General features: G+C 37.5%; 2 protein-coding genes across 2 annotated transcripts in view; one reads left to right on the top strand and one right to left on the bottom strand.

The window, feature by feature from the left end:
* The window catches only part of DCDC1 (doublecortin domain containing 1), a 398,871-nt gene that overhangs the window by 367,012 nt on the left and 7,364 nt on the right, over window positions 1-24,495 (bottom strand). The window contains exons 2-4 of the mRNA XM_057748255.1: window positions 17,704-17,973; window positions 16,318-16,474; window positions 15,686-15,848 (exon numbers count right to left, since the gene is read on the bottom strand). Of these exons, the coding sequence (XP_057604238.1) occupies window positions 15,686-15,848; window positions 16,318-16,474; window positions 17,704-17,973 (590 nt within the window). The remainder of the gene's footprint in view (window positions 1-15,685; window positions 15,849-16,317; window positions 16,475-17,703; window positions 17,974-24,495) is intronic.
* Window positions 8,649-24,495, top strand: part of DNAJC24 (DnaJ heat shock protein family (Hsp40) member C24) — a 111,930-nt gene continuing 96,083 nt past the window's right edge. The window contains exon 1 of the mRNA XM_057747559.1: window positions 8,649-8,658. The gene's annotated coding sequence lies outside the window, so the exon portion shown is untranslated. The remainder of the gene's footprint in view (window positions 8,659-24,495) is intronic.

The raw sequence follows: 24,495 nt of genomic DNA, 5'->3' as shown, positions 1-24,495 counted from the left end.
GCCAACGTACTAAATGCCACTGATTGTTCACTTTAAACGACTCATTTTATGTTATATGAATTTCACCAAAATAAATAAATACAGAAGGAGGAGGAAGAGGAGAAGGAGGAGGTGGAGGACGAGGAAGAAGGAGACTACTAATGGGCAGTATCTCTCTGAAAACAAAAAACCACCTCTCACTGGGAAAAAAATAAATTCTTGTAGCTTGATAGGAGTGTACCCACAATCTGGACACCAGCCCCCCAGATGCCTTGCCTAGCGGTAAGGGTATAATCCTTTAAACTAGGTTTGAATCTCAGCTCCGTTACTTAGAGGCCCTAGATGAGTCATACCTCCCTGCATCTCCGATTTCTCATCTACAAAGTGTGTAGTGGGCACCACTCCACCACCTGATCAGGATTAGATATCTTACATGTAAAAGTACCTAACACATTGAAGTCCCTCCATAAATGCTGGCTTCTTTCCCCACGTCCCTGAAATCCCATGCTTATTATGGAGCTCTGGAGTGGGTTAACTGTTAGAGACCAACCAGAAAAACAGAATCCACTCAGAGTATCTGAGCAGAGGGACTGACTGCAGGGATTTGGTTACGTGAGTGATGGAAAAGACCAAAAAGCAACAAAAGGACAGTGATGCAACCCAGAGATTAGCAACAGTAAGAAACCACCCCCACCGAGGCCAGAGGGAGGACGTGTGACAGGTACCCAGATTTAGAGAATCTTACCAATAAAGCATTTTCCCCTTTGAGTCTTTCAACCAGGCCAGAATTAGGGTGAGGCAAGCGAAGGGCCACTTCAAGATTTAAGGCCACTCCAAGATTGCTCGGGGAGGAGCAAGTGCACAAACCTCAAAGTGAGGGCCTCCTTAACTTTCGTCCTGTAACTGCTGCACTAGTCTCCCCCTAGTCCCAGCCCTGGCTTTGACTCTCTCTTCTATATGCAGAACTGCTGAAATTCCATTAAAAATGATGCTCTTGGCCAGATACTGTTTTATATGATTAACAGATTTTCACTCATTTAGTCCTCTCAATAACTTTATGAGAGGACTGTAATGCCATTATAATATCATTATCCTCATTTACAGGTGAGAAAATTGAGGCACAGAGAAGTTAAATAACTTGCTCAAGATCTCGCAGCTTGTAGGTGATTATATTGGGATATGAATTCAGTTCTAGAAATTGTGCCCCAAATCACTACATTGTTCTGTCTCTATCACACATGTTCTGCCATTTCCTCAAGTTTAGTATGTCTGAAACAAAATTTCACATCTTTTTGCACAAGTTGATGGACTCTTCACATTTCTTATTTCTGTCAATGTTTCCACCTTTTCCCAGGTTTTCCACTATCCGAGGGAGATTTTGAACCCTTGTCCCCTATTCATTTCTCTCCAACCAATTGCTTATTCATTCAATAATATTTATTGGGTGTCCACTCCTCAAGGTACCAGGGTGACAACTGTGAATAGGACAGAATAGCCTCTACAGATCACAGCCTCTTGGAGAGAGACAAACAGTGGAAGGCCTCTCTGAAGAGGGCACATCTGAGTGGAGAGGCCCGAACGATGAGAAGTTAGTGATGAAAACCTGAGGGGAGGAGCATGCCAGGCAGAGAGAAAATCAAGCACCAAGTCTCTGAGGTGAGAATGAGCTTGGTGTGTTGGAGAAAGAAAAAGTAAGTAAATTTGGATGGGGAGAGTATGTGTACAGATAAAGCCAAAGAGGCAGAACGAGGCCAGATTGTGTATGCCAGGATAAGGGTCTGGATTTTACTCTGGATGTGATGGGAAGCCACTGGAAGGCTCTCAGCAGAAGACCTTATAAAGATCAGAATGTAACAGAGTGTAGGAAACCCTGGTGATGCCCCTCAGATTCTTTCTACCGGGCTAGAGCGCCCAAATCCCAGTGGCTGTGAGTCCCGGCTGCTAACGCCTCACAGCTGGTCCTTCTCCTGAGACCTGCCATTGGATGAAAACAACCAGCCACCTAGCCAGGAAATGCCTGTGAGGTGATGAGCTACTTAGGGGGACAGTCCACAACCAATGACTGGGGTGACACAACAGCCAGTCCCCTTGCCTCAGGAAGGGGCAGCTCAGTGGTGTGTTTCCTGCTCCAGACTGGGGCTAGACTTCAGCAGAACACAGGGCTTCACCAAGCTTCTGCCTCGGCTCTGTGCTGCCTCCCTCACTCCTTCGCAGGTCTCACCTGACAGTATTTGCTCACTAAGGAAACTGACCTCAGACAGAGTCAAAGAAGGAAACCTAATTCTCAGCTATTTTCTTCACAATAACTCTTAAAAGCATCATTCCTTTCCATTCCCAGCCAGACCCACTTGCCCATTTCTCTCTCAGCCTCCGATCATCTGCAAGAGCTTCCTAATTGTATTTGATCCTCCTCCATTACATTTGACATCCTATATTCCAATTACATCTGTATTTCCCTACAGCGTCAATTTTATCATTGCCTGATGAAAATGTTCTTGGAGTTAGCTTTTGAAGTTTTCCACAGTCAGCCAGCCAGCCAGTCTGTCTGTATGTCTGTCTGTCAAGCAGTCCACAGATACTTATTGAGCCCATCTTATGTGCCAGACCCTGTACAAGGAATAAGAAACTGACAGAGTCCCTTCACTTAAATGCATGTCGAACAGAAGAGTTTACTGACAATCTGACACTATTCAAACTTACTGGTTTTACCTTACTCTAGCTTAAAGCACTATTCTACCTAAGCTATCTGCTGATTATTCCATGAGTACACCAAGTTCATCTTTAAGCCTAACCTTCACCTATTCAGACTCAAGTCCTTCTCAAGATACAGTTTAAGATCTTCCTTCAGTGCTCCAGCCTACAATGACCGGTCATCTCTTGAGTCCGTTGAGCGTTTGCAGCCTGTACCACCCACTCATATATTCATTCAACAGTGTTTGAGAACCTACCACATGCCAGGCACTGTACTACCTGCTAGGGAAAGAGCACAAACCATAAGGAATTATTATGTAAATGTTTTATATGTGTATATCCTATATCTGCTTCTATACTTAAACCCTTAGAAGGCAGAAGGGTAAACCCTGTATCTCTTACTACTTGCTCCAGGGTATACACAAATTCACTGCAAATGGTATAGTTACTAGATGTTAACATTTCCTTGCATTTAAATGTTCAATTGATACAAATTCAATTTTATGTCACTTTTCAAAACATACCAATTACGCAAAATAAATTTTATTGCCTATGTGTGCCCATCTTTATTGCCCACCTCTCCCCAGCGTGAACTTAAATGTGATTGTTCTCCCACTTTGATGTTCACTAATGGCCACAATGGCCCACAATTTTTTTCAGGAAAAGAAGAAAACTTGCCAAGGAGAACTGCTCGGCCAATGAAGGTCTGCAAGGAATGGAATAAACTTGGATGAACTCAGAGTAAATTTAAGTTAAATGCTTGAGATTTTTCTCAAGTCTCTATTCGGAGAGCATCTATTCTAGGAGGGCTTTTCTAGCTTGGACACCCTGCTTTCTGGTCTTTGTGAAGATGTCTACCATTGAACTGACCCCACTGCACTATCACTTTGTGCTTTCTTGACTAAACATGCACTGCTTACCTGGGGCATGGAGTAGGTGCTCAATAAGTGCTGAATGAATTCATGAATAAACCTGTCTTTTATTCCAATAGAACATTTCAATAAGAGGAATATATTCATAATTCTATTACCTGAAAACATCTAAGGACACTTCACTCCACGTAAAAAACAGGCAACCTAAAATTTTTTTTAAATACATTTCTGAAATTCCAAATTGGTTTTCTGAAAGAACTCTAGGTGGATCTAGGAAAACCACACAATAAAGTAAATTTTCAAGTAAATTTGAATATATCCTTTACAACATAAATTATATACAGTTGTTTTTAAAGGTACTCCTACTTTCCAGATCCTTGTTGATAAAATGGAAAGACTATTGGAAATATATAAAGCTTTCTATACAAATAAAGATTTTTAAACCAACCTATAAAGCAGCCTAATAAAATAATACTAATGATGACTAAACCATATTAATAATATACTAGATAGGCAGCAAAGCCTTAAGAGCATGGGCTCTCAAGCCATACTCCAGGGATCTGAAACTTAACTTTGCCTCTTACTCACTCTGTAACCTTGCAAAATCAGTCAATCTCATTTGTCTTACTTTTCTTATCTGAAAAATGGAAACAATAATAGTAATTCCCTTACCTGTTTTATGGATGAAAGATATTTCTACAGATATAACACTTTTGTGTAAATATGGGACACAGTAAATGCTGCTGATTTATTATCAACCTCATGATCCTCCCCAAGAACTTAGCATATAGAGAGCGGTGTGTTAAGTGCTTTGTATGCACTAACTGGTTTTATCCTCAAAACTTTAGGAGGCAGGTAATATTATAATCTTCATATTAAAGCTGAGGAAAATGAGTCCTGGAGAAATTAAGCAACTAGATCTGTATAATAAATCCATCAAGAGAATCAGAGATCAGACCCAGGCTGAATGATTCTGGAACCTGCTTTTTTAACCATGACACTGTACCTTCCCTCACGTGCCTAAAAAGTAATAAAAGAATTCCCCTAATTTAAAATGACTGGATTTCCCATGCTTCTTACTTTCCCACTTTCCACCATAATTCCTGCCTTGGTACCCATCTAAAAAAGCAGCTGCCCTTAGTGTCCATATTTTGTTCAAAATGTCCTTATGAAAACTACTGTGATTCAGTTTACAAATCTTCCTGTCTGTTGTCAGTCAGAACTGTCTGATGCAGTCGAATAAGGTTTCGCAACCTCAGCAAGTGTTGACATTTCTTTGTTCTTTGTTGTGGGGGCTGTACTATACACTGCGGAATGTTTAGCAGCATCCCTGGCCTCTACCCACTAGATGCCAGTAGCACCTTCCCTGTTGGGACAACCAAAAAAACGTTTCCCGACATTGCCAGATATTCCCCAGGCGTGGAAATTTCCCCTAGTTGAGAACCACGGCAGTAAAGGAGTTTGAGACAATCCCCTTCTGCAGAGGTGCAGGGAGCTGTGAATAAGCTACTGGCACACACCAGGCTCTTTTCTGATTCCAACTTTTGATCATGACTTTTCTCCTCCCTCTTTGCTGGGCTATTTTCCTTCCTTCTCAACTCAGTGCCACCTCCTTTAATCTATCCTCTTCAGGCTTCATAGCCTCACCTTTGTGTCCCTCATTTTACTGAACTCTTCTGTTTTTGTATGTGTGTCCCTGTTAGACTTTGAACATTTCAAGGATATGAACTGTGTTTTCATCTGTGTATCTCCACTATCAGGTATGTGGTAAACAAGTGTGATTGCTGGATGTTTAACAAAATAATAAAAGTTGATCATACATTTTCAATGCAAGCATTTGTTCCCTGCTGCAGAGCCAGCACCTGAAATAGTGTTTAATCCCATAGTAAATGCTCAATAAATATTTGGAGACGATTTGTCGAACACGGCAGATCACAGCATGAGTATTATTTCATTAGGTAAATATTAGGTAATATTTCCATTAGATAGATATTAACTTGACTTAAATTTTCTCTGTATATTGGGAAAAGATTATATTTTATACTCATGATTAATAAGCTTTTTCATTACCATGTCCCTCCTTGAATTTACTCAGAAACCAGAATACATATCATGGAGGACAGCTCAGCGTAAGAAGCAGCAAAACAGTCATAGGCTTAATGCATTACTTCTCATTGGTTCAGAATTGCAAAACCAATGAAACTTTAAAAATTAGTGATTGTAATCACCCCTTTCATTTACTCAATTATTCATTCAACATACATATTCTGAGCGCCTACCACATGTTCCCTGCTAGAGATGCTGCACAGGGAGGACCTCAGAGTTCTTGGTCCTTTGGGAAAACAAGAAAGGAAGACAACACACAATATGGCAGGTGCTTAGTCACAGATGTCACAGGGTATTGGGGGAACCTGGAGTAGGGGCACCTGCCACAGCGAATGGTAGCCAAGAAAGGCTCCTCAGGGGAAGGATGTGAGGTAGGACCTGAAGGATATACGGAGTTGGCAAAAGAGAGACAGCATCTTCCAGGCAGAGGAAACAATGTAGGTGAAGACCCAGAGTTATGCAACAATATGATGGACCGTTGGGAGGAAACTGAACACAGAGAGGCCAGGGATAGAGCAAGGAAGGTGGGACATAGCCCATGTAGATGAGAGCCACTGTACAACTCTAAGAAGTCCCATGCTCCCCAAAGCAAGCCATTCTAACCTTTGGGACAGGAGGTTACTACTGGGAAAATCTCCCTTACACTTTGGCAAAATTCATTTCCCTGTGAAACAAAGATATTGGGATAAGTGAGGAAGAGCACAGCCTAGAGCAGCATGTCTCAAAGTGTGGGCCATGGGCCTCCTGTATGAGAACCAACTGGAGAGCCAGGGAACCCTCACATTTAGCAACACGAGGTGAATCACAGCTCTAGGGACATATGCCTTCATACGAAGAAAGGTGGTGAGGACTGACAGCTGGGATAAGCATTATAACATCCAGAGGCAAGAAGAAAAACAGGATCTGACTGCTTTACGCCAGTATGAAGCACCTGAGGATGCTCAACAAAGACCTGAGTAGGTTTTAGCCCCGGTGAGGAAGAGGATTAAGCGAGGCTGGGAGTGGGTGGAATGAGGAGTCATCAGGTGGTGAGGGGACTGTCAGGCATGGGGGACAGCAAGTCAGCCTGAATATTGAAACTAGAAATGTACTGCCATCAAAACCCACTCTGAACTTCTCAGGAGACATACTAGCCTTCCACATACAAATGCTTTCCACACCTCTGTCTTGAGGCTATCTGGTACCTTTGTAAGAATCAGAAAACAGCCTCCCCACCCCCACTCCAGCTCCACAGTCCTTCAGCTGTGTACAACAGGGAGCAGTGGGCCCGAAACCTTCCCTAAGGTCACACCCATCTCCTCTTTCTTACTTCCTTACTTTCAATAATAGTTAATAAGCACCTACTGTATGCAAGGTACTATGAGAAATACAAAGGGAAGTGTTAAATGAAGAAGAAAGCTTCCCCCTCCTCCCCAACTACCAAAAGAAAAAAAGATTGAGGGGAAAGAATGGGTAAGAAAGGGCATTTCTGAGAGGATGTGGGAAGACTGAAAATCTCAGATCTGTAGGTTCCTGGGAGAATCACTTATCCCAGCACTCCACTTCGGACCATTGTCTGGTCTCAGACAAATATTAGCATAACCATTAGCCTCTATGCCATGTAATTATTCTTGAGCTGGCTTACTCTGGCCCCCTGCCAAATGGGAACACTCACAAATCTACATACGAATTTGGAATAGGGGATTTTTAATATACTCCTTCTAAATTTCCACTCACTGTTTGCAGCCAAGCAGTCTGCTCTAATGAGGTCTTTACCCTCGGCCCTCCCACCCCCACCTTGTTGGAATATGGATGGTTCATCATGGTACCTATTTGGTCCTTCATTCAACCACTGAACGACATTTATTGAGCATCTATTAAGTGCCAAGTCCTGTGCCAAAAAATGATGGTGAACAAGGCAGCCAAGGTTTATGCCCTAAGGAAGCTTGGTTTAGAGGGGACAACAGACATTTATTTCAACAGTTATTACAAATCTGATGATCACAAAAGGGAACGCTGAGAATGAGCTTATCCTTACTAATGGGAGCTTTCCCAAGAATAGGATCAAATACAATGCCTGTCCATTCATGAATCTGAAAAGCGGGCGACTTGGAGCTCCCCTTTGTAGAGTTCTTCCATCTCTCCCTTGTTGACAGTACTCTCAGTAAATTCTCTGTCCCTACACACGCAACTGTCAAAGAAGGGGTCCTAGTCTCACTTTATTATCTCCTGCCCTCTTTTAAATTTTTCTAGCCACACCTAGTGGGTTCCAAAGCATCACGACCAGACCCATTCCAGTGTTTCTCTCTAGAAAGTTAAGAGCCCAGTGGGTAAGGATAGGGGTGGGGCCTGCACTCTAGTGAAGTTCTAGTGAAGTTTCGGCATGACTTTAGGAAAAACTTCCCCAAAGGGCTACATCCCAATCAAGTCCCCTTGACTGTTTATGTTCATACCCTTACTCTCTTACAGCACTCAGAGAACATTATGCCCCAACCAGAAGATATATTTTATTTTAAAGAACCCACAAGCTATATTATTGTCATGGTTTTGTTTATAACCAAATCTTGAAAAAGATAAAGCATGTTCTATTGTTAGAAGGTCTATCTACAATATCACCACATTTTCTCAGTCTACTTCAAAAAGAGCAAATGCTTCCCATGAAATTAGATAAATCTAATCGGGTGCTCCCCACATTGTAATTTTCCATTTCGCATGTGCCAGGCAAAAAGAATACTGCTGTATTCTGTCACTAGAATAAAAGCAGCAAACTTGCAACTTCAAATCCATGAGCTTATTAAAAATCTTATTTTTAAAAATTCATTCTCTTGTAGTTGGGCAATAAACTTGAAAATATACTAATGCTCTGACTGTCAACTAAGTACAGATAATGACATTAAATATGAACAAGCTCATCATTTGATGTGTGCAAGATGAGTTTATAAAATATAAATGCTCTGACAGTAAGAAAACATACTGCTATATTCAATTATATCATCTGCTCAAAAACACAATTGCTTCTATGTTTGGTAAATAGATTAAATCCAGGTCACATTCCTGTGTTCAACTGAGTTTCTAGTCACTCCCTTTTCTCTAAATGCTTGCGTTCTTTGTTTCTGCATGTTCTTAAGTGTCATCATTTATTGCTATAGGCGTGATGGCTATACTTAACTAATAATGACAGTGGTTGTCATTAGATTTTAACTCAGTAACACTAGTCTGACATATCATTTGAAGTATGTCTTCAATTTAAATTTGATTAAAATTACAAACATCCCATCTATTGTGCCAATCAAAATGTTGTCACCCTTTCCCTGAACTTTTCTATGAACTTTCTTGAAATAAGTTATGGCAGCTTAAAGTTAAGGCTAGCCTTGGGTCATAAACATATTTTAAAATACAACTCTTGGAATTGAGCAGAGCAAGGCCACTTGGGGTTCCTTTTATAAAAGGACTGGATTTTGACTTACACCCCAGAAAAATTCTCAAGACAAAAAGTAGAATATAGTGAGAGTTCAAATGTTCTAACTCAGATTCTCGTATCATGCTGTAACACAAGTACTTGGTAGGGATTTTAATTTGGTTGTATGTATTTTAAGATCTCGGACCTAGAAATACCTTTGGTAGTAAAATCAGGTACTTCCTGTATGAAAAACTGATGGAAATGTGTTGAGCAAGAGATGGAGCAAAAGAAGGAAAACAGATAAAGAGCAGTGGAAATACAGTGTTTTAGACACCTTTCATATGCAGCAGGCTTTTACACACATCATCTTATTCACTCCTGTTAGACACACTGTGAGGTGTTTACTATTGGGCTCAATTTATGGATGAGGAAGCTGAGGCTTAGAGAGGTTAAGTGACTTGCCCAGGTTCACAGAGTAGTTTGCTTTCCCTGGCAGTGATAAAAAAAAAAAAAGTAGAGACAAATTATTGTGCTGTTGCTGCTGTTTTCCTGCCTGGGTTCAAGGCAGCTATTCTGGGAAGGTAAGAGTGGACACAAGGTTCTGATTAATAGCCTTGGGATCTTAACAGCATTTAGAACTTTAGTTATGTTGATGAAATGCTATTCTTAGTTTTCTATTTAGATGAGGTATTTACAGATATGTAATTTTCAAACAGTTTATCTTTTTTTTTAGAAAAATAGGACAATACTCAATAATCTTTTAAGATATTATTACCTCTGTTATACACGTAAGGACATTGACATGCAGACCAATCTGCCCAAGGTCATATAACAGGAACTAGAATCTTGAAACATCATCTGAATTCAAGTCTCGTGTTCTTCCCACTCAATAGCAATGCATTTCTCATGTCTCTCCTAACAGATGCCTGAAAGCTTCAAAAACGAATGGTTTGGAAGGCAAAACCTTGAAAGAGTACATATAGAAGATATAAATGAATTCTCAGGTAAAGTAGCAAGCAGGGTAGGAAGACAACTGCCTAAGAGATCTGATTTAAAGGTTACTGCAGATGCCTGGTTCAGTTTTTAAATCCCCTCCTTTTGTTTCCATGACGTTATTTGTTCTTACAATACCACCCTTTTTATTTCCCTCATAACACTTAACACTGTCAATAAATAACTTATTTAGTTCTCGGTATGAGTACGTCTATTGCTTCTTCCACCTGGTTAGCACCTAAGCTCCATGAGACCTCTGTCTTGCTCACACCATATCCTGGCATATTGCAGGGACTCAGTAAATACTTCTTGAGGAAATGATTGAATGAATGAATGGTCTCTTTTTAACTATTCCTCTGCCTCCTTAGAAGGAAGGACAGTTTTTTAAAATTACCTCCCACACACTCTCTCAGCTCTAGCCAGGGAGGTACTCTCTCTGTCCACTTTTACCCATGTAGCAAATGACTTAAGGTGATAAAGACAGTATTTATAGCCCTTCTGAGTTAATATCCTAGTGAGAATTAAAATTTTTCAGATGCCTTTGCAGCTCTGACAAAAGACCATATCCAGAACCCTTAAGGTCAGATGTGATTCCATAAATAGGAATTTCTGAATTTCAAAAATGTTAATATGTTACATATATCAAATACTATGTAATGTGCCAACAAGGTCTAGGGTAGCAGCCCATAATCAAACATATTAATTATTTTTCATCAAAACAATAGATAAGTTATACCAAATAAGGTCCTGCTATTAAATGAGTTATGAAAAAACTCTCTGGTCATCTGCAGTTTGGGATTTTAGAATTACATATAAGAGACTGTGGACTTGTAGCTCTAACTCAGGGCTTGTGAGGAGAAAGTATAATACACTTGAAGCACATGCTGCATGCATGGCATGCAGAAAGTATTCAAATTATCAGACATCTTCATTAAACAAGTGTAGCCTATATATACAGTATATGTAATTCAACAGCTCATGAATATGTCAAGATTTAGATGTTTCTCAATGATCTGATATTTTGACAGTATGAGATGCTGCCACATGCATGCTCTAAATTTTCCTATTGGCTAAGGATTCTTTTGGTGGGAGGGTCCATCTCTTGCAATGATCCTCAGACCCACATCTATTTATATAGTAAGGATACTGTAACACTTATTTATAGGTTTAAAACTTTTGAAATAGGGAAATATACAAAATATATGCCTACAGTTTTACCCTCACTTGTAGAAATAGATAAAAGAATCATGTGCTGTCTCAGAAGGGAGTTTTTTTTTTCCTCTACATAATATTCTTTTCCTGCCTTTGGTATATGCGGCTAAGTGGGAGATAAGATGGACTGACAATCTCACCTAATACATATACTATACAGACTAAATGATAATAGGGAACTTGGGAACGCCCACCCTAACTCCAGCGGCAGCTGCCCACGTTGAGTGGTGGTCACCCTATGAGTGAGCATCACAAAGCCCAGTATTAGCTTTAGCAAGACTAATGGAGCCATTGGTGTACACAGCACTGTAGCATTGTCTTGAGATCCAGCAGCAAGAATAGCAAGGTGTGATGTGGGTAGTGGGTCACTTCTTAAAACTTATGCTTTTAACACAACCATTTAAAAGTCAACAAATTCAGGAGACATATAATGGAATAGAATATAATGCATGAATCCAGGTTCATTAAACTAATGCATTTTTTTGAAAAACAAAGTATGACAGAACACTTCATTATTGACGCAGATATGAGAAAAAGTGTTATGCTGCTATTTAGAATGTGTCTTGTATGTCGTGGAATTGAAATATTTCCAAATCATCAATAATTAAAATGATGAGAATCCATCATTTCACTGACATTTACTTCTACATGAAAAGATGGCCTATTTTAAATGTGCTCACACATATTCTTGTCAATCACAAGCTGTCACAGCAAATTATTTCATTTTGTAGATCACATGGCAGTTAGCAGAAATCTCTAGGTTTAAATTTAGATCTTAGGTGTAGTATCAAGAACTCTTTTCATGGATTTTTTTTTTTCTGTGACTGCATCTTCACAATACAGTATATAAAAGATGTAAAATCCTATTCATAATACTCAGTTTCATTTCTGGTTAACAAAACTCGGGACTGAAATGAATCACTGTAAATGATAACTCTGAAAGCCAAACAGTAGAATAGGATATATAGGAAAGAATGGAAACACAAAACTAAAAAAAAACAAATAAATAAACAATCAGAACTCCATAAAATGAAACGTGGACCTAAAGAATTAGGACTAAACAGTTTTTTTTCCCCATCTTCTTTAAGACATTTAAGCAATTGCAGGGCATGAACCATTTCTTATGCTAGGTTTGCACTGCCTACAGCTCCTAGCAGTTATAAAGGAGCTGAACTCTTACAAACCCCATGAATCTGATGCAAGAATTTTCACGGTGCCACTATTAAGCAGAAGATCCAGGAAACTGTGAGTAAAACCTAAACTGTATGCCCATGAATCTAAAAACTTTAAAAATGCCTTTTCAAACAATTCATTAACATTCCTTCACAGTTCTAGAGGAATCATTAATAAATTTCAGAATCTTCAAATGGCAGAATTACAAGACCTAATAAGACAGTTGATCTTCATCAACAGTTTTCATAAAAATTCTTTCTGTTTTTTCCCACACACAGTTAGTCTTTCTGTTTAGGCGTTCAACTTCAAATGTAAGAATTATTCTAATACTGCATTTCAACAGGGAATGCTTCATGTCAGTCTTGACCTTGGCTTGACCTCTATATGAAAGCTTTGTGTTTAGAGGTATGTGATGAATAGCTCTCCAGCTTTCTATTAAATCCAGTGCCACTGGTTGTCAACAGTGATGCTCTAAAGGGGTGGTAAAATATTTTTAAAATCAGAGATGTTCTGCAGGTCTCTTCCTACCTTTGTAAATCTGGAAATAGTTCTAAGGCAATTTTCACTATCTACACTATTTTTCCAAAGAATAAGAAAACAATGGAGTATGGAAATATAATTGCCAAAATATACATAGATTTATTTGGCTTTCTTGTGCCAGAAATAAAGTAAATTTTCCTTTGGAGGACCCAAAGGATGCGGTTTAATTTTTTTTTTTTTAATTTAAAATCAAAGTGAAGGAATAATGACAAAAAAGAAATCAGACTATGAGTCCCTCTTTTCACCTGTCTCTGATCTGGCCTAGTACCTGGCACAGAGTAGACTCTCAATGAATGTTTGCTGAATGAATGAAAATCAGGATATTAAAATAATGACCAGTTACTGACTCTAATGCTTGTTGGTTAATTGTACATAAAATATTCATGCTCATTTGGAAAGATACAACAGTAACACCAAATTCTGCCAGGTGTTTCCCCTCTATTTACCTTTAGAAAGTAGAATTTTCCAACTTCTAAAATGCCTCCTTACTCTAAATTTATCTACCACTTTCAAAGCTATTCATGCATGTCTTATTTTTATGGCAAACTCATGACAACAAGTTGGCAAATTATTGATTATCTATAAAACTCATGCAAGAAAGGTAACTTTAACCTGATTTGAAAAAGTATATGTGAATGTGTAGGTGATATACATATATGAAATCTCCCCACATTCCTCTCAGATTATATACATATATATAATAAATTACATATATAATAAATTATTTGTGTTTATATTCTTGTTCTGAAAGAAACCAAATGTCAGTTTTTAGGCTTATAGGCTTATCTATGAGCTTAACTTAGACAAGTGGCTTTTTCCCCATTATACTTCAGCCTTTTTAACGGACATGTGATATGCTAGTCTGTGTCCAAGCTCACCTACAATTTCTTTTCTCAAAAGACAAGGCACATCTGCCACCTGCTCTACTCCGTGTCCCAGCAACAACTGTCGAGCAGCGTAAAGATTGATTATCAGTCAAAAACCATCGCACAACACCAGATTTTGGTGGGTAAGCTTGCTGATGCAGCAAGAGATGGTGTGAAATTTTCAGGGGTGTGTGCCAGCATGTTGGTGCTAAAAGAACAGCAGTGCATGTCACAGTGAAACACAGCCAAAGATATGCAGACAAAGCAGAGAAGTTTTTTGTTCTAGACTTGGCTTTAAAAGGATAAAAGAGAAAACAAAAAGTAGGAGGAAATTAGTTTGAACATTTAAAAATCATCCACCAAGCTTAGTCATGTGTGTAACGCTGTTATTTTAGGCATATGTGTCCAGATTTTCTAAGAAGCTTCGCTATAAATAATTTTTATATATCTCTTCTAAAAGACCATCATCATAAGAAAGGCAAGTACTTCTGGTTAATAAAAATAATCCAGGATCTTAAGGAAGCATTTATTACATATATATCTGAATAGAAAAAAGTCACAGAAACATTTACCCACAAAGACTCACGCTTTTATACAAGTAGATGAATCAATGAATACAAAATAAAGGCAGCCATATTTTAAAGTTAAAGCAAAATTTGAAAAATATATGGGTCTACTGCACAGGTAATTTTCACTGAGTACTGCAGCAACAAGTTTCTTTACAAGGACCAAATTACCTTGAACTTTCTACTGAATTCAAGAAATTATTTCCTGATGATGAAGTATTCTTAAAGAGAGAGAAATCCTAGTATCATTTTATGTAATAACATTATTAGAGGAAGAATTTTCATCACTTCATCTGTAATGAACTCCAGAATTACTTTTCTTCTACTTATGCAATTACTGCCTAGACTTGCCTTTGGTTCACCGGCTTTACAGCAGTTGCAGAAAAAAAAAAATACTTCTAATAAGGTATAAAAAGCAGAGGGGAACAGAGCAGTTAAGTACACTGAATTTGTATGGCAAAGTTCTTATGTCATTTAAAGATAATTACCATATACAGCACTCGATAACAGACCCTGTATATGACATGCTTGGAAGAATATTCTTAGATAGTGGTACTTTTATTTCTCTCTTAAAACATATTCTTTCCCACTGAAGAAAAAAATGTTGTTTTTTATTTTAGAAAATCTCCACATTTCTGAAATGTTAGAAACAATGGACTTTTTAAAAAGACCTTACCTACAAGTATGTCTAAAATATACATACTCATATTTTGCAAATATAATTTATTGTAACATATTTTGTATAAGTTATATATGTGTAAATATATATATATATACATTTCAAGGTTAAAAGTTAAGCTGTAGCATTTATCTTACGAAAAATTTTATTAGGAAAATCACATGTAAGAATTATATGTTCATTACTGGCCACATTTTCAAAACTATGTTAATGCCATCTGAAAAAAGACCAAGAGTGTAAATGAATAAATGATACTTGAAACTTTGAACTATTTTCTGAGAGAATAAGTCTAATGAATTCTGTCTGTTGAGTGTCACAGAAACTAAACAGTAAATTCAATAATCTCTGATTTAATTTATTATATTTTCACCATTTAACCTCCTGCAGGCTCCCTAATGTCTATTCAGATCTATATTAAATTAAGCACCAATGCTAATGAAGGGCAATAAACGTGGCTGTCAGTGGATTTTTCTTTCATTAAGCACATTATCCTCTTACTGAGCTGTAAATGCGTAAACATTAGTTTTGTTAAACCATGCAAAAAAGACAGGATGAAAATCATTTTTTAATTGCACCCCTTAAGCAATTTACTGTGGGGGGGGGTAGGGTATTCTTTTTTTCTTTTTTACCTTTTATTTTTTTGAATGGATCTAAAAAGGGCTCTCCCATTGAAACATAAACGTCAGCTTCACGGGGTATGTCTTCAGGTTCGAGGGCTTCAGTGCCGTCTGCCAAGAACACTCGTCGTGCGGCCATGTTCAGATTCAGCTTTTCCGTGCACTCCTCCAGCAACTAACAGAAAGCAAGAGGTAAGAGAAAGGGGTTGACAACAAAGAACGTAACACGGTTCCACTAAACAAAAGATGCGATGATCAAAATAGAAACCCACTGAGGCACTTGCCAAGTAACTCAATAACTCCACCAATATATATGGTTATTTTGTAGTAGTTGAAAATATACAAATAGGTTAATCACAACACCGAGAATATTTGATTCGCTAATTCTAGTCCTTGAATTCCATCATTTTAATAATGCTATAAGATATAAAGCTATTATATCTGTTTAATTAAATATACTATTTATATATTGATAAAAAAGGAATGACATGCCTGTGAGGTCTGTGTATATGCTTATAAGCAATTTACAGATTCAGATTACTAAAAAGAAAAATTTTAAACAATAAATGTCATCTTTCTCACTTTTTATATATAAAGAGAATAAGGGAAGAAATAAAGCACTGAAAACTTTGGACACTAGTTACCAAGGTGATGGTTGGTACAGTAACTTTGGCAAAGACTGTTCTAGATCCATTTTTGTAAGCTGTTACTCTAATCACTCTGGGTTGAAGTTTGTGTCTTTGAGACAATCTATGCCAATGCTGGTCCAACTTAAATTTTAAAGAAGAGAACTCTGCAACTCTGAAGAAAAAAACACACAATTAGTGCATGTTAATTACTAAAAATATTTAAGTAAATATTATCCTGGATATTTTCTACAGATATAAGCACTAACAATTGTTCCTAAGTATTAGTCAAACAAACAAACAAACAAAAAACCCAAAAATCCTTTTTATAGGATAAAACTGTCCATATATAAATACTTTGAAAAATTTAGTACAAGTGCCAAAACTGTTTATGTAAAACACATATCTCAGAATAAACCATTTAAATCATTTTACTATAAAACATCACAACATTCATTTTTAAAAATTATATATATATATACTATATTCCAAGAGAAAGCAAAAAAATAGTAATATGGCCTTAACTTCATGAAGCAGTAAACGGCTAAGATTTTCCCTTCAGTTTTCATGTTTATCAAAGTTCTTTGATTTTTTTTAAAAGATTTGAAATTCAAATACATGATACTAAACTTTTCATTCTGAAGTCAGTTTTATTGCTTTCATTTCAACTTGCTTAGGGGCAGTAAGAGAATATTTCTAAGCTTTGTTTTCAGTCAAAACCAGTATCAAACCATATTATTTTTCTCAGTAAAAGTACATGGCAAATAACTAACATGTCATACTTTTTACTTAAGAGTTCTCTAACTAACCCTGTTAGTTCCTAATGCCACAGTAGCAAAGTAAACATTTTAAAGTAAAACTGTGAGATAAATTAAAACCACAATATATCCACCTATTCGAACATATGAAAACAATGTGAATATCAGTTTCTTAGTTTGATTTTTATTTTTATCAACATTTTCTTCTATCCATAGACTTTTAGGTTAACGGTTTATAACAATCTTGATGTGAAAACATATACACAAAATGGTTTTATAAGTTCATTTCAATTTGATTTTATTTCAAATATTGGTTAAATATCAAAAGTATGCATTTCTACTTTTAAGCAAATATCTGGTAAACCAAGGTATTTCATGGTCTTAGCCTGATTCTGCTTCAAATATTCCTTTCAGAGTTTCATATTATCCAGGTTCAAGTGTATCTCATGATTTCCACAAGTGTAATTAGCAACATTCTACTCAGGTGCTTTCAAAGAAAAAAGTAAACAAAACCAAAGCAGAAACAAAACCCTAGAGATGTGTTACATTTTAATGTTTGAAATAGTCAACTGAGTCATTATAAATTTTGCTCAAAGGAAAAAGCTTCCACAATCAGTTAAAAAGAACAGAGAACAGCTTTGATTACCTCAGTTGACCCACTGGAGCACTGACAGGTCTGTTTCTCTTGGATGCTGATATAAAACAAGAATTGTTTTTACTGTTTGATTCGTAGCTATCTGGGTCTGATATTTCATCATGGCTATGATCTGATGCTGTTTGATGTGTGGAGCAATCTTGAAGTCTTGACCCTTGTGATACTGCTGCTGAATGCAAAAGTCTGTTGGGGCCAAACTGGGGCTGCAAATAATCTTCAGTAGTTTTAATAACTGCTTTTGCCTGGGATGACATAAACTCTCTGAAAGAAACAATGCAAGGAAGAATACAGGGAATTGATGTGTAATCACTTATGAACTACCACATAATAACTAATTGTGTGTTATGTGCTAGACAAAACACTACACACTTGGCCAGTATTTTGCTTAGTCCCTACAATATCCCTGGGAAGTGGGTACTGTTTTTATCCCCATTTTACAGATTTAAAAATTTGTGGCTCAGAGAGCCTAATTAACTTGCCATGCTCACATAATCAGTAGTTGACTAGGTGGGAAATTGAACCCAAGATGTCCTAAAATAAAACCCACATTCATAACCATTAAACTTAATCACTTAATTAAACTAAAGAAGAAAAATTGTATAATGCTTGAAATGTTAAGTAACATTTTAAAATTCTTACATTCATTTATTAAACACTAGCACTCTGCTAAGTATTAGGAAATAGAAAAATTAAAGAGATGTGGCTCCTACCCTCAGGAGACTTGCAAATTATCCCCTAATAAAGAGAGAATATATGTTAAATAAATTGCTTAGAACTCTGGGTGTATATTAACTTTAAGTGCAAAAAAGAATTTCTTGAAGACAAACTTTTGTGCGTTGGTCAAGGCTTTATGGAAGGCCTGGGGTTAGATGATAACTCATCCTGGTTTGCTCAAGACTGTCCTGGCTTTGGCACTAAAAGCCACATATCTCAAAGATTCCCCTAGTCTCACACAAACTGGGACAGTTGATTACCCTACCTGGTATTTAAGCTGAAAGAGTAGTATTTAGATGAACTAAATACTTGAACAGGGGACCACATGACCTGGGATGATATGTAAATCTATGCAAATACCAAGTCAGAAAGAAGGAAAATGTAGAGTTTGCCAGCAAGAGAAACGAAACAACCTTAAACATATTTGAGAACACTGAGAGGTGTGGGTAGAGGCTCACGCGCAGAGCATAGTTAGCTTCCATGTATTACTGTAATTGGGGCTATTTTTACGCAAACCATACCTGCCTCTTTCCAATTTGCTAGTTCCTCAATTGTCCTTACACACAATGTGATGTAACCTCTCCATCCACACAATTACAAAACCATATATGCTTAGTGTGGAAAGCTTGGCAGGAACAGCCTCTCCTCCACATTTTTCTCATCCACAAATTTCATTTAATCACAATTATTTCTCCTGGCCTGTCTTCTTTATGTCCACAAACGTGTAAAATGGTTGATTATTTCATCTGAAAGAATGAAAGGCAGTCATGTGCCACAGGGTAAATGGTTGCCTGTGGCTGAGAGCAGACACTGTGGGTCAGTGGAGCTCAAACACTGGGATCCAAGAAGTTGTGTTTTGTTATTGTTGCCGTTGTTGTCTTCACACGCTTCCGTCCCAGTCTGCCCTGGATGGTGCATAGTGCTGGGGAGAAGAACGGCCTTCCCTGCACTCCGAGGATCCACCCAGATTTATAACTGTGGCAAACAGCATCTTGAATGGATCACTGGACTTTAGCTCTGGCTGAGGTGGGACCTCCCTGCAAACTACCTGAGGTGCTCAGATATTGACGGCATGTGGCAGCAGTCATGTCACAGTGGTGGTGTTTCTGCAGCAGCAGCAATGGAGCTGCAAATGGTCTCCAAGCTCTTCAGGGAGAAGAGCAGTAAACAGCCAGGAGGAGAGATCTGCAGATCTCATAAACAGCTCCCGGTGCCCATACGCAGTTACTTGGAAAGCAAATTCTCATGTAAAGAAAGAAAAGGAATTCTCTACTAAATGCAGAGGTATCTTTCTTTTTAATGAATGCATTTGTTTACTGTCAAATATTTTCACAAACATACTAATGATTTTATGTAATAATCCATTATTCTGTTGTCACAATGCAGAAGGTTATTAATTTTTCCAGATTCCAAAGCTTCAACCACATCATACCTTCAGTTCAATACTTCGCCCTTTTTACTTAACACTGTTTTACAACCATTTTTCAGATTGCTATATGGTCTTCACAGATTTTACTGGAATGCAATATTTTGTCAAGCATGTTTTGCTTTTTTTCAACTGAGTCGTTTTAAGGGTTATGTATTATTTTTGTCTGCTGGTATATCTTCCCCCTGTATTCTGGTAATAGCACTTGCATCCTTTTGAGAAACTATCTATCCCTACCCCTCCCAACTCCACATAATTCTGGTAGGGTTAGGACAATAAATTATATGAGATTTACCTGGTAAATGGTAAAAAGAATTAAACTATGTGGTTCTACCATATACGTATTTATTACCTACTTTTCTCTAGCAATTTATATATTAAAGGGGAGAGAGGGTAGTTTTTCATGTTAAAAAGTCACTAGTGCTTCACCATCTTTAGTCTTCAGCTTTGATTTATTTTATCAACACTGATGACAGGTGTGCACTAGCTCTTACACACTATGGAACTCTTCTTTCTTATAACAACTGATGTGTTTCCTAGTCATTGTGTGTGTGAGAGGATGATCACAGAACTTGGCAAAGCTAACTTTTCTCACGTGGGAATTAAACCCACACACATGGTTTGTTAAATTAATGCTGGAAATGAGGGTGTCGGGATCATTCAGTTTGCAAGGAATAAACAGGCATTTGGGTTTTAGGTGACGGAGCTTGCAACAGGATACACAGAAAGTTAAGAAAGGAGTTAAAACCACTCCAGTAGAGCACACAGAGAATTAGAAGACCATTCATTGCTCTCCAGGATATACTAGTGACTTAAGAACAACTCTAGACTGTTTTTTGACTTAATAACCTCATCTCTCCCTCTGTGTCTGTCGGCTTCCTTTCTACATCTTATTGCCTAATGTACCTCTACTCTCCTCCTTTTCCCTCATGGCTTCTTCTAACTTCCTCTATGTGTCTCCCCATTTCTATACTATACAACTTACTGCAGACTCTTTCTGTATGATACATTCAATTCCCCCAAAAGTTTAATTTCATCACTACCCAGTATAGGATACCCTTGTTGGGTAGAACTCTCAAGCTGGGCAACTTCATTAGCCACTGGCACACCTGTGGATGGGAACGTACCCATCAGTGGCCAAAAAACTAGGGACAGGACAGCAGGATAATGAGGTACAGAGGAGTTACAGTAAGATGGGTCTCAGATGCCTCCCAAAAGAGGAAAATATAATTGGCAGGGGACTTGCATGGCCTATACTGAGATAAGTAGAGACTCTATAAATTTGATTGATTGAAAAAGTCCTCACTAAAATATATCACACAATTTAAATTACTGCCAGATGTGTTTAACAATGTATTTTCCAGGAAAATTTATTTTATATTAAAAAGATAAAATGTTAAAAAACACAACTATTCAAAGGCTGTTTTGATACTTCTGATTATTTTAATATTAGCCACTTACTTCTAATCGTAGAGAAATTAAGAATGTAATATTGAAATTGTAAGTCCAATCTCTGGACCATCTGGCTCAATAGTTTGCTGTCGATGTTGGCACAAAGGGATACAGGTTGTAAGATAGGACTGTTCTCCTTGATGCAAATGTTTAGAGTGAGCAAATAACTGCCAGCATGATTTCCCATCATCGTAATACAAGGCTTTATTCCCCCTCAAAATCCTCGCCATTTATTTCTAAGAGTCCCTACAGTAGTGCAGTATAAATTCCTAAAACCGCCTCCTAAGTCCCTGTAAAAATCTGTTGGTGAGAGTCATAGCTGTCTTGTCTCCTACCTCACGGCCACCACTGGCCATCACAAGAGCAATGACGTCCATGTGAAGGTGCTGCCTTGTAGTATTCCCCAAGATTCCAGTGCTTGGAATGCCAGAACAGTTCAGCACAGGGGTGGGAAGAAGAGACACCTCTCTAACTGCGTTTTGTACTAAGTCACCTGGACCCTGCAGCAGCTGAAGTTGCAGGCAGAGTCCCAAAAAGTCTTCCTTGAATAGTTTCTTCAGCCCTTTTAGCCCTTACCCGCTCAATTATAGGGACTCTAATCCAGTTCACAGGCCAAACAAGGGATAAATAGTATATCTCATCTTTCATATTGATAATAACAGTAACAATCCTCATAGTTAATGACTACAAAGTGCTTATTGTGGCAGTCACTGTTCTAAGCATTTTACTTATATTTACATTTAATCCTTACAACAGTCCTATATTATATTCCTCCTTTTACAGATGAGTAAAGTGAGGGCTTACAGAACTTGCCAAAGGTCACACAGCAGGCAGGTGTCAGAGACAGGACTCAAATCCAAGTAGTTTGGCTCCACAATATCTATACATAACTATTATCCTATAATATTATTCCATTAACCCTAAAACTTCCTCATCTTCCATTAGTTGAAGTTCCTATTCAAAAAAGTTTAGGAAAATAGATTACTACTACACGGGGAACTGAGCTTAAAATACAGGAGGGTCATGGGTAGGTGGACAAGCAGGTAGCTCTACATCAGCAGCGGTGAACCAATAGCTCTTGAGCCAATAAAGCTCTCATATCTAGATTATATTCAAGTCACCATAATTGTAGTCTCTCTGTTTTTTTTTCTTTCTCTTGTTTCTCCTTACCTTTTTATTATAAAAGACCCTTTTTGCCCCCTCTGCAAAAATTTCTTAAAAATCCCATGACATTCAGATTTACTAAAGTGAACTTCCCTCCTCCTCCAGATTTATATATATCTTTACATAGTTACCTTCCTTCCAAAGACAGTTTTTGCCTTTTGAGAATTCAGCTTGTTTGCGTTTAATATATATTCACAAAGTTATCTCCTTCACCAAGACAGTCTTTGTCCTTTAATTGAGAATTTACCTTCACTCTGATGCTTTGTTTTCTATTTTTCCTGTTTTATGTTCCTTTTTATCCTTTTCTTATTTTTTCTTGGATTAAATAATACTTTAAAAATTGTTACATTTTCCCCTTCTATTAGATTATATGCCACACTTAGTTTAATCTTATTTTTAATGGCAACACTAGATAGTACAATATGAACCTGTCTTATTAAAGTTTAATATAAATGACTAATTTTTTACTTTCCAGACAATGCAAGAACCTTAGAACATATCATACACATTTATTGCTGCTTCCTCTGGCTGGTAAGCAATATTCTTTTACTCCATTTTTCATGAATGGGTACATCTGTCTTTCACAGCTCCTGGTTTTATGCAGGGAACTCAGCTCCAAAATTCTGCTTACATGGGTTTGAGGCTTTGCATCCTGTCCTCTCTGTGTTTCTTAAGAATTTCTAATTACATAAATTTTATATTTCTTTTAAGATCTACATTTTGTTACAGCTGTCTTATAAAATTTGGTAAGTTGTATAGCAGTTTTCTTGGACATTGTTTTTCCCAACTGGAAAATTCCTAACTAGGAATTCCATGTGGATTCCTAAACCAATTGTTTTAGGAAATGATCTTTTATCCAAAAAATAACCTCATTTTGTCTACAGTTACTGTGGAGGCTTTCTACCAAATTCTAGAACCTGGGCTAATTTTATAACACAGAAGTTCCTTTTTAAGCTTTCTATGTCTGTCTTATTATCTTGTCCTGAAGTATATGATGTCTCTACTGTATTTCATTTTATCTGTAATTCATATATACACAGATTTCAAGAAGTTCCTTCTTCAGTAAGACTTCTATGCTACCTTTTTGTATAAAAATGTATTTACTTCCTGTACATTCACATGTGCCCTGGTAGGTTTGATAGCTGGAATCACTATATCTTATTGATCCTTTCCTACCATCTAAAATGCTAGACCCTCAATTTCTGTCAAATATTCCAATCATCATTGTATTACTTACTCTTTTATTATTGATAAAAATCATTTTTACCACTGGAAAAAAGCATTCTTTTCTAGCCTGAAACCTAAAAGCCAATATATTAGGTTGATACAAGAACATCAATCATACTACTTTAGAAATACACCCTTTTATGAAATATTTATCTATCTACCTATATTAGTTTTCTATTGCTGTGTGACAGATTACCACAAACTTAGTGGCTTAAACCAACACCTATTTACTATAGCACAGTTTCCATAGGTCAGAAGTCTGGGCAAAGCTTAGCACGGATCTCTGCTCAGGACCTCATAAGGCTGAAATCAAGGTGTCAGCTGGGACTGCAGTGTCATCTGATGCTCAGGGTCTTCTTCCAAGCTCATTCCGTTTTTGCCAGGATTTAGTTCCTTATAGCTAAAGAACTCATAGTTACTATTCTTTGAAGCCAGGGGAGCTCACCTTTCTGACTTTTCTGTCTCTGATCTCCAAACTCTCATTTAAGAGTAGATCTGATTAGGTCAAGCCCATCCAGGATAATCTCCCATTTGACTGACTCAAAGACAACTGATTATATACCTTAACTACATCTGCAAAAATCTCCTTTGCCATACAATGTAACCTAATCATGGGAGTAACATCCTATCAAATTCACAATCTCACCCACACACAAGAGAAAGGAATTATACCAGGCATACATACCAGGGGATGGAAATCTTGGGGACCATATTAGATTTCTGCCTACCATTCTCTAGCTATACAATTATGCAGTCTTGATTATCCATTTTTTACACCAAATTTAGATCCAGATATTTTA

This window comes from Hippopotamus amphibius, chromosome 9, assembly GCF_030028045.1.
Source record: "Hippopotamus amphibius kiboko isolate mHipAmp2 chromosome 9, mHipAmp2.hap2, whole genome shotgun sequence".
Lineage (NCBI taxonomy): Eukaryota > Metazoa > Chordata > Mammalia > Artiodactyla > Hippopotamidae > Hippopotamus > Hippopotamus amphibius.
This window is presented reverse-complemented; position numbering and strand designations above follow the sequence as displayed.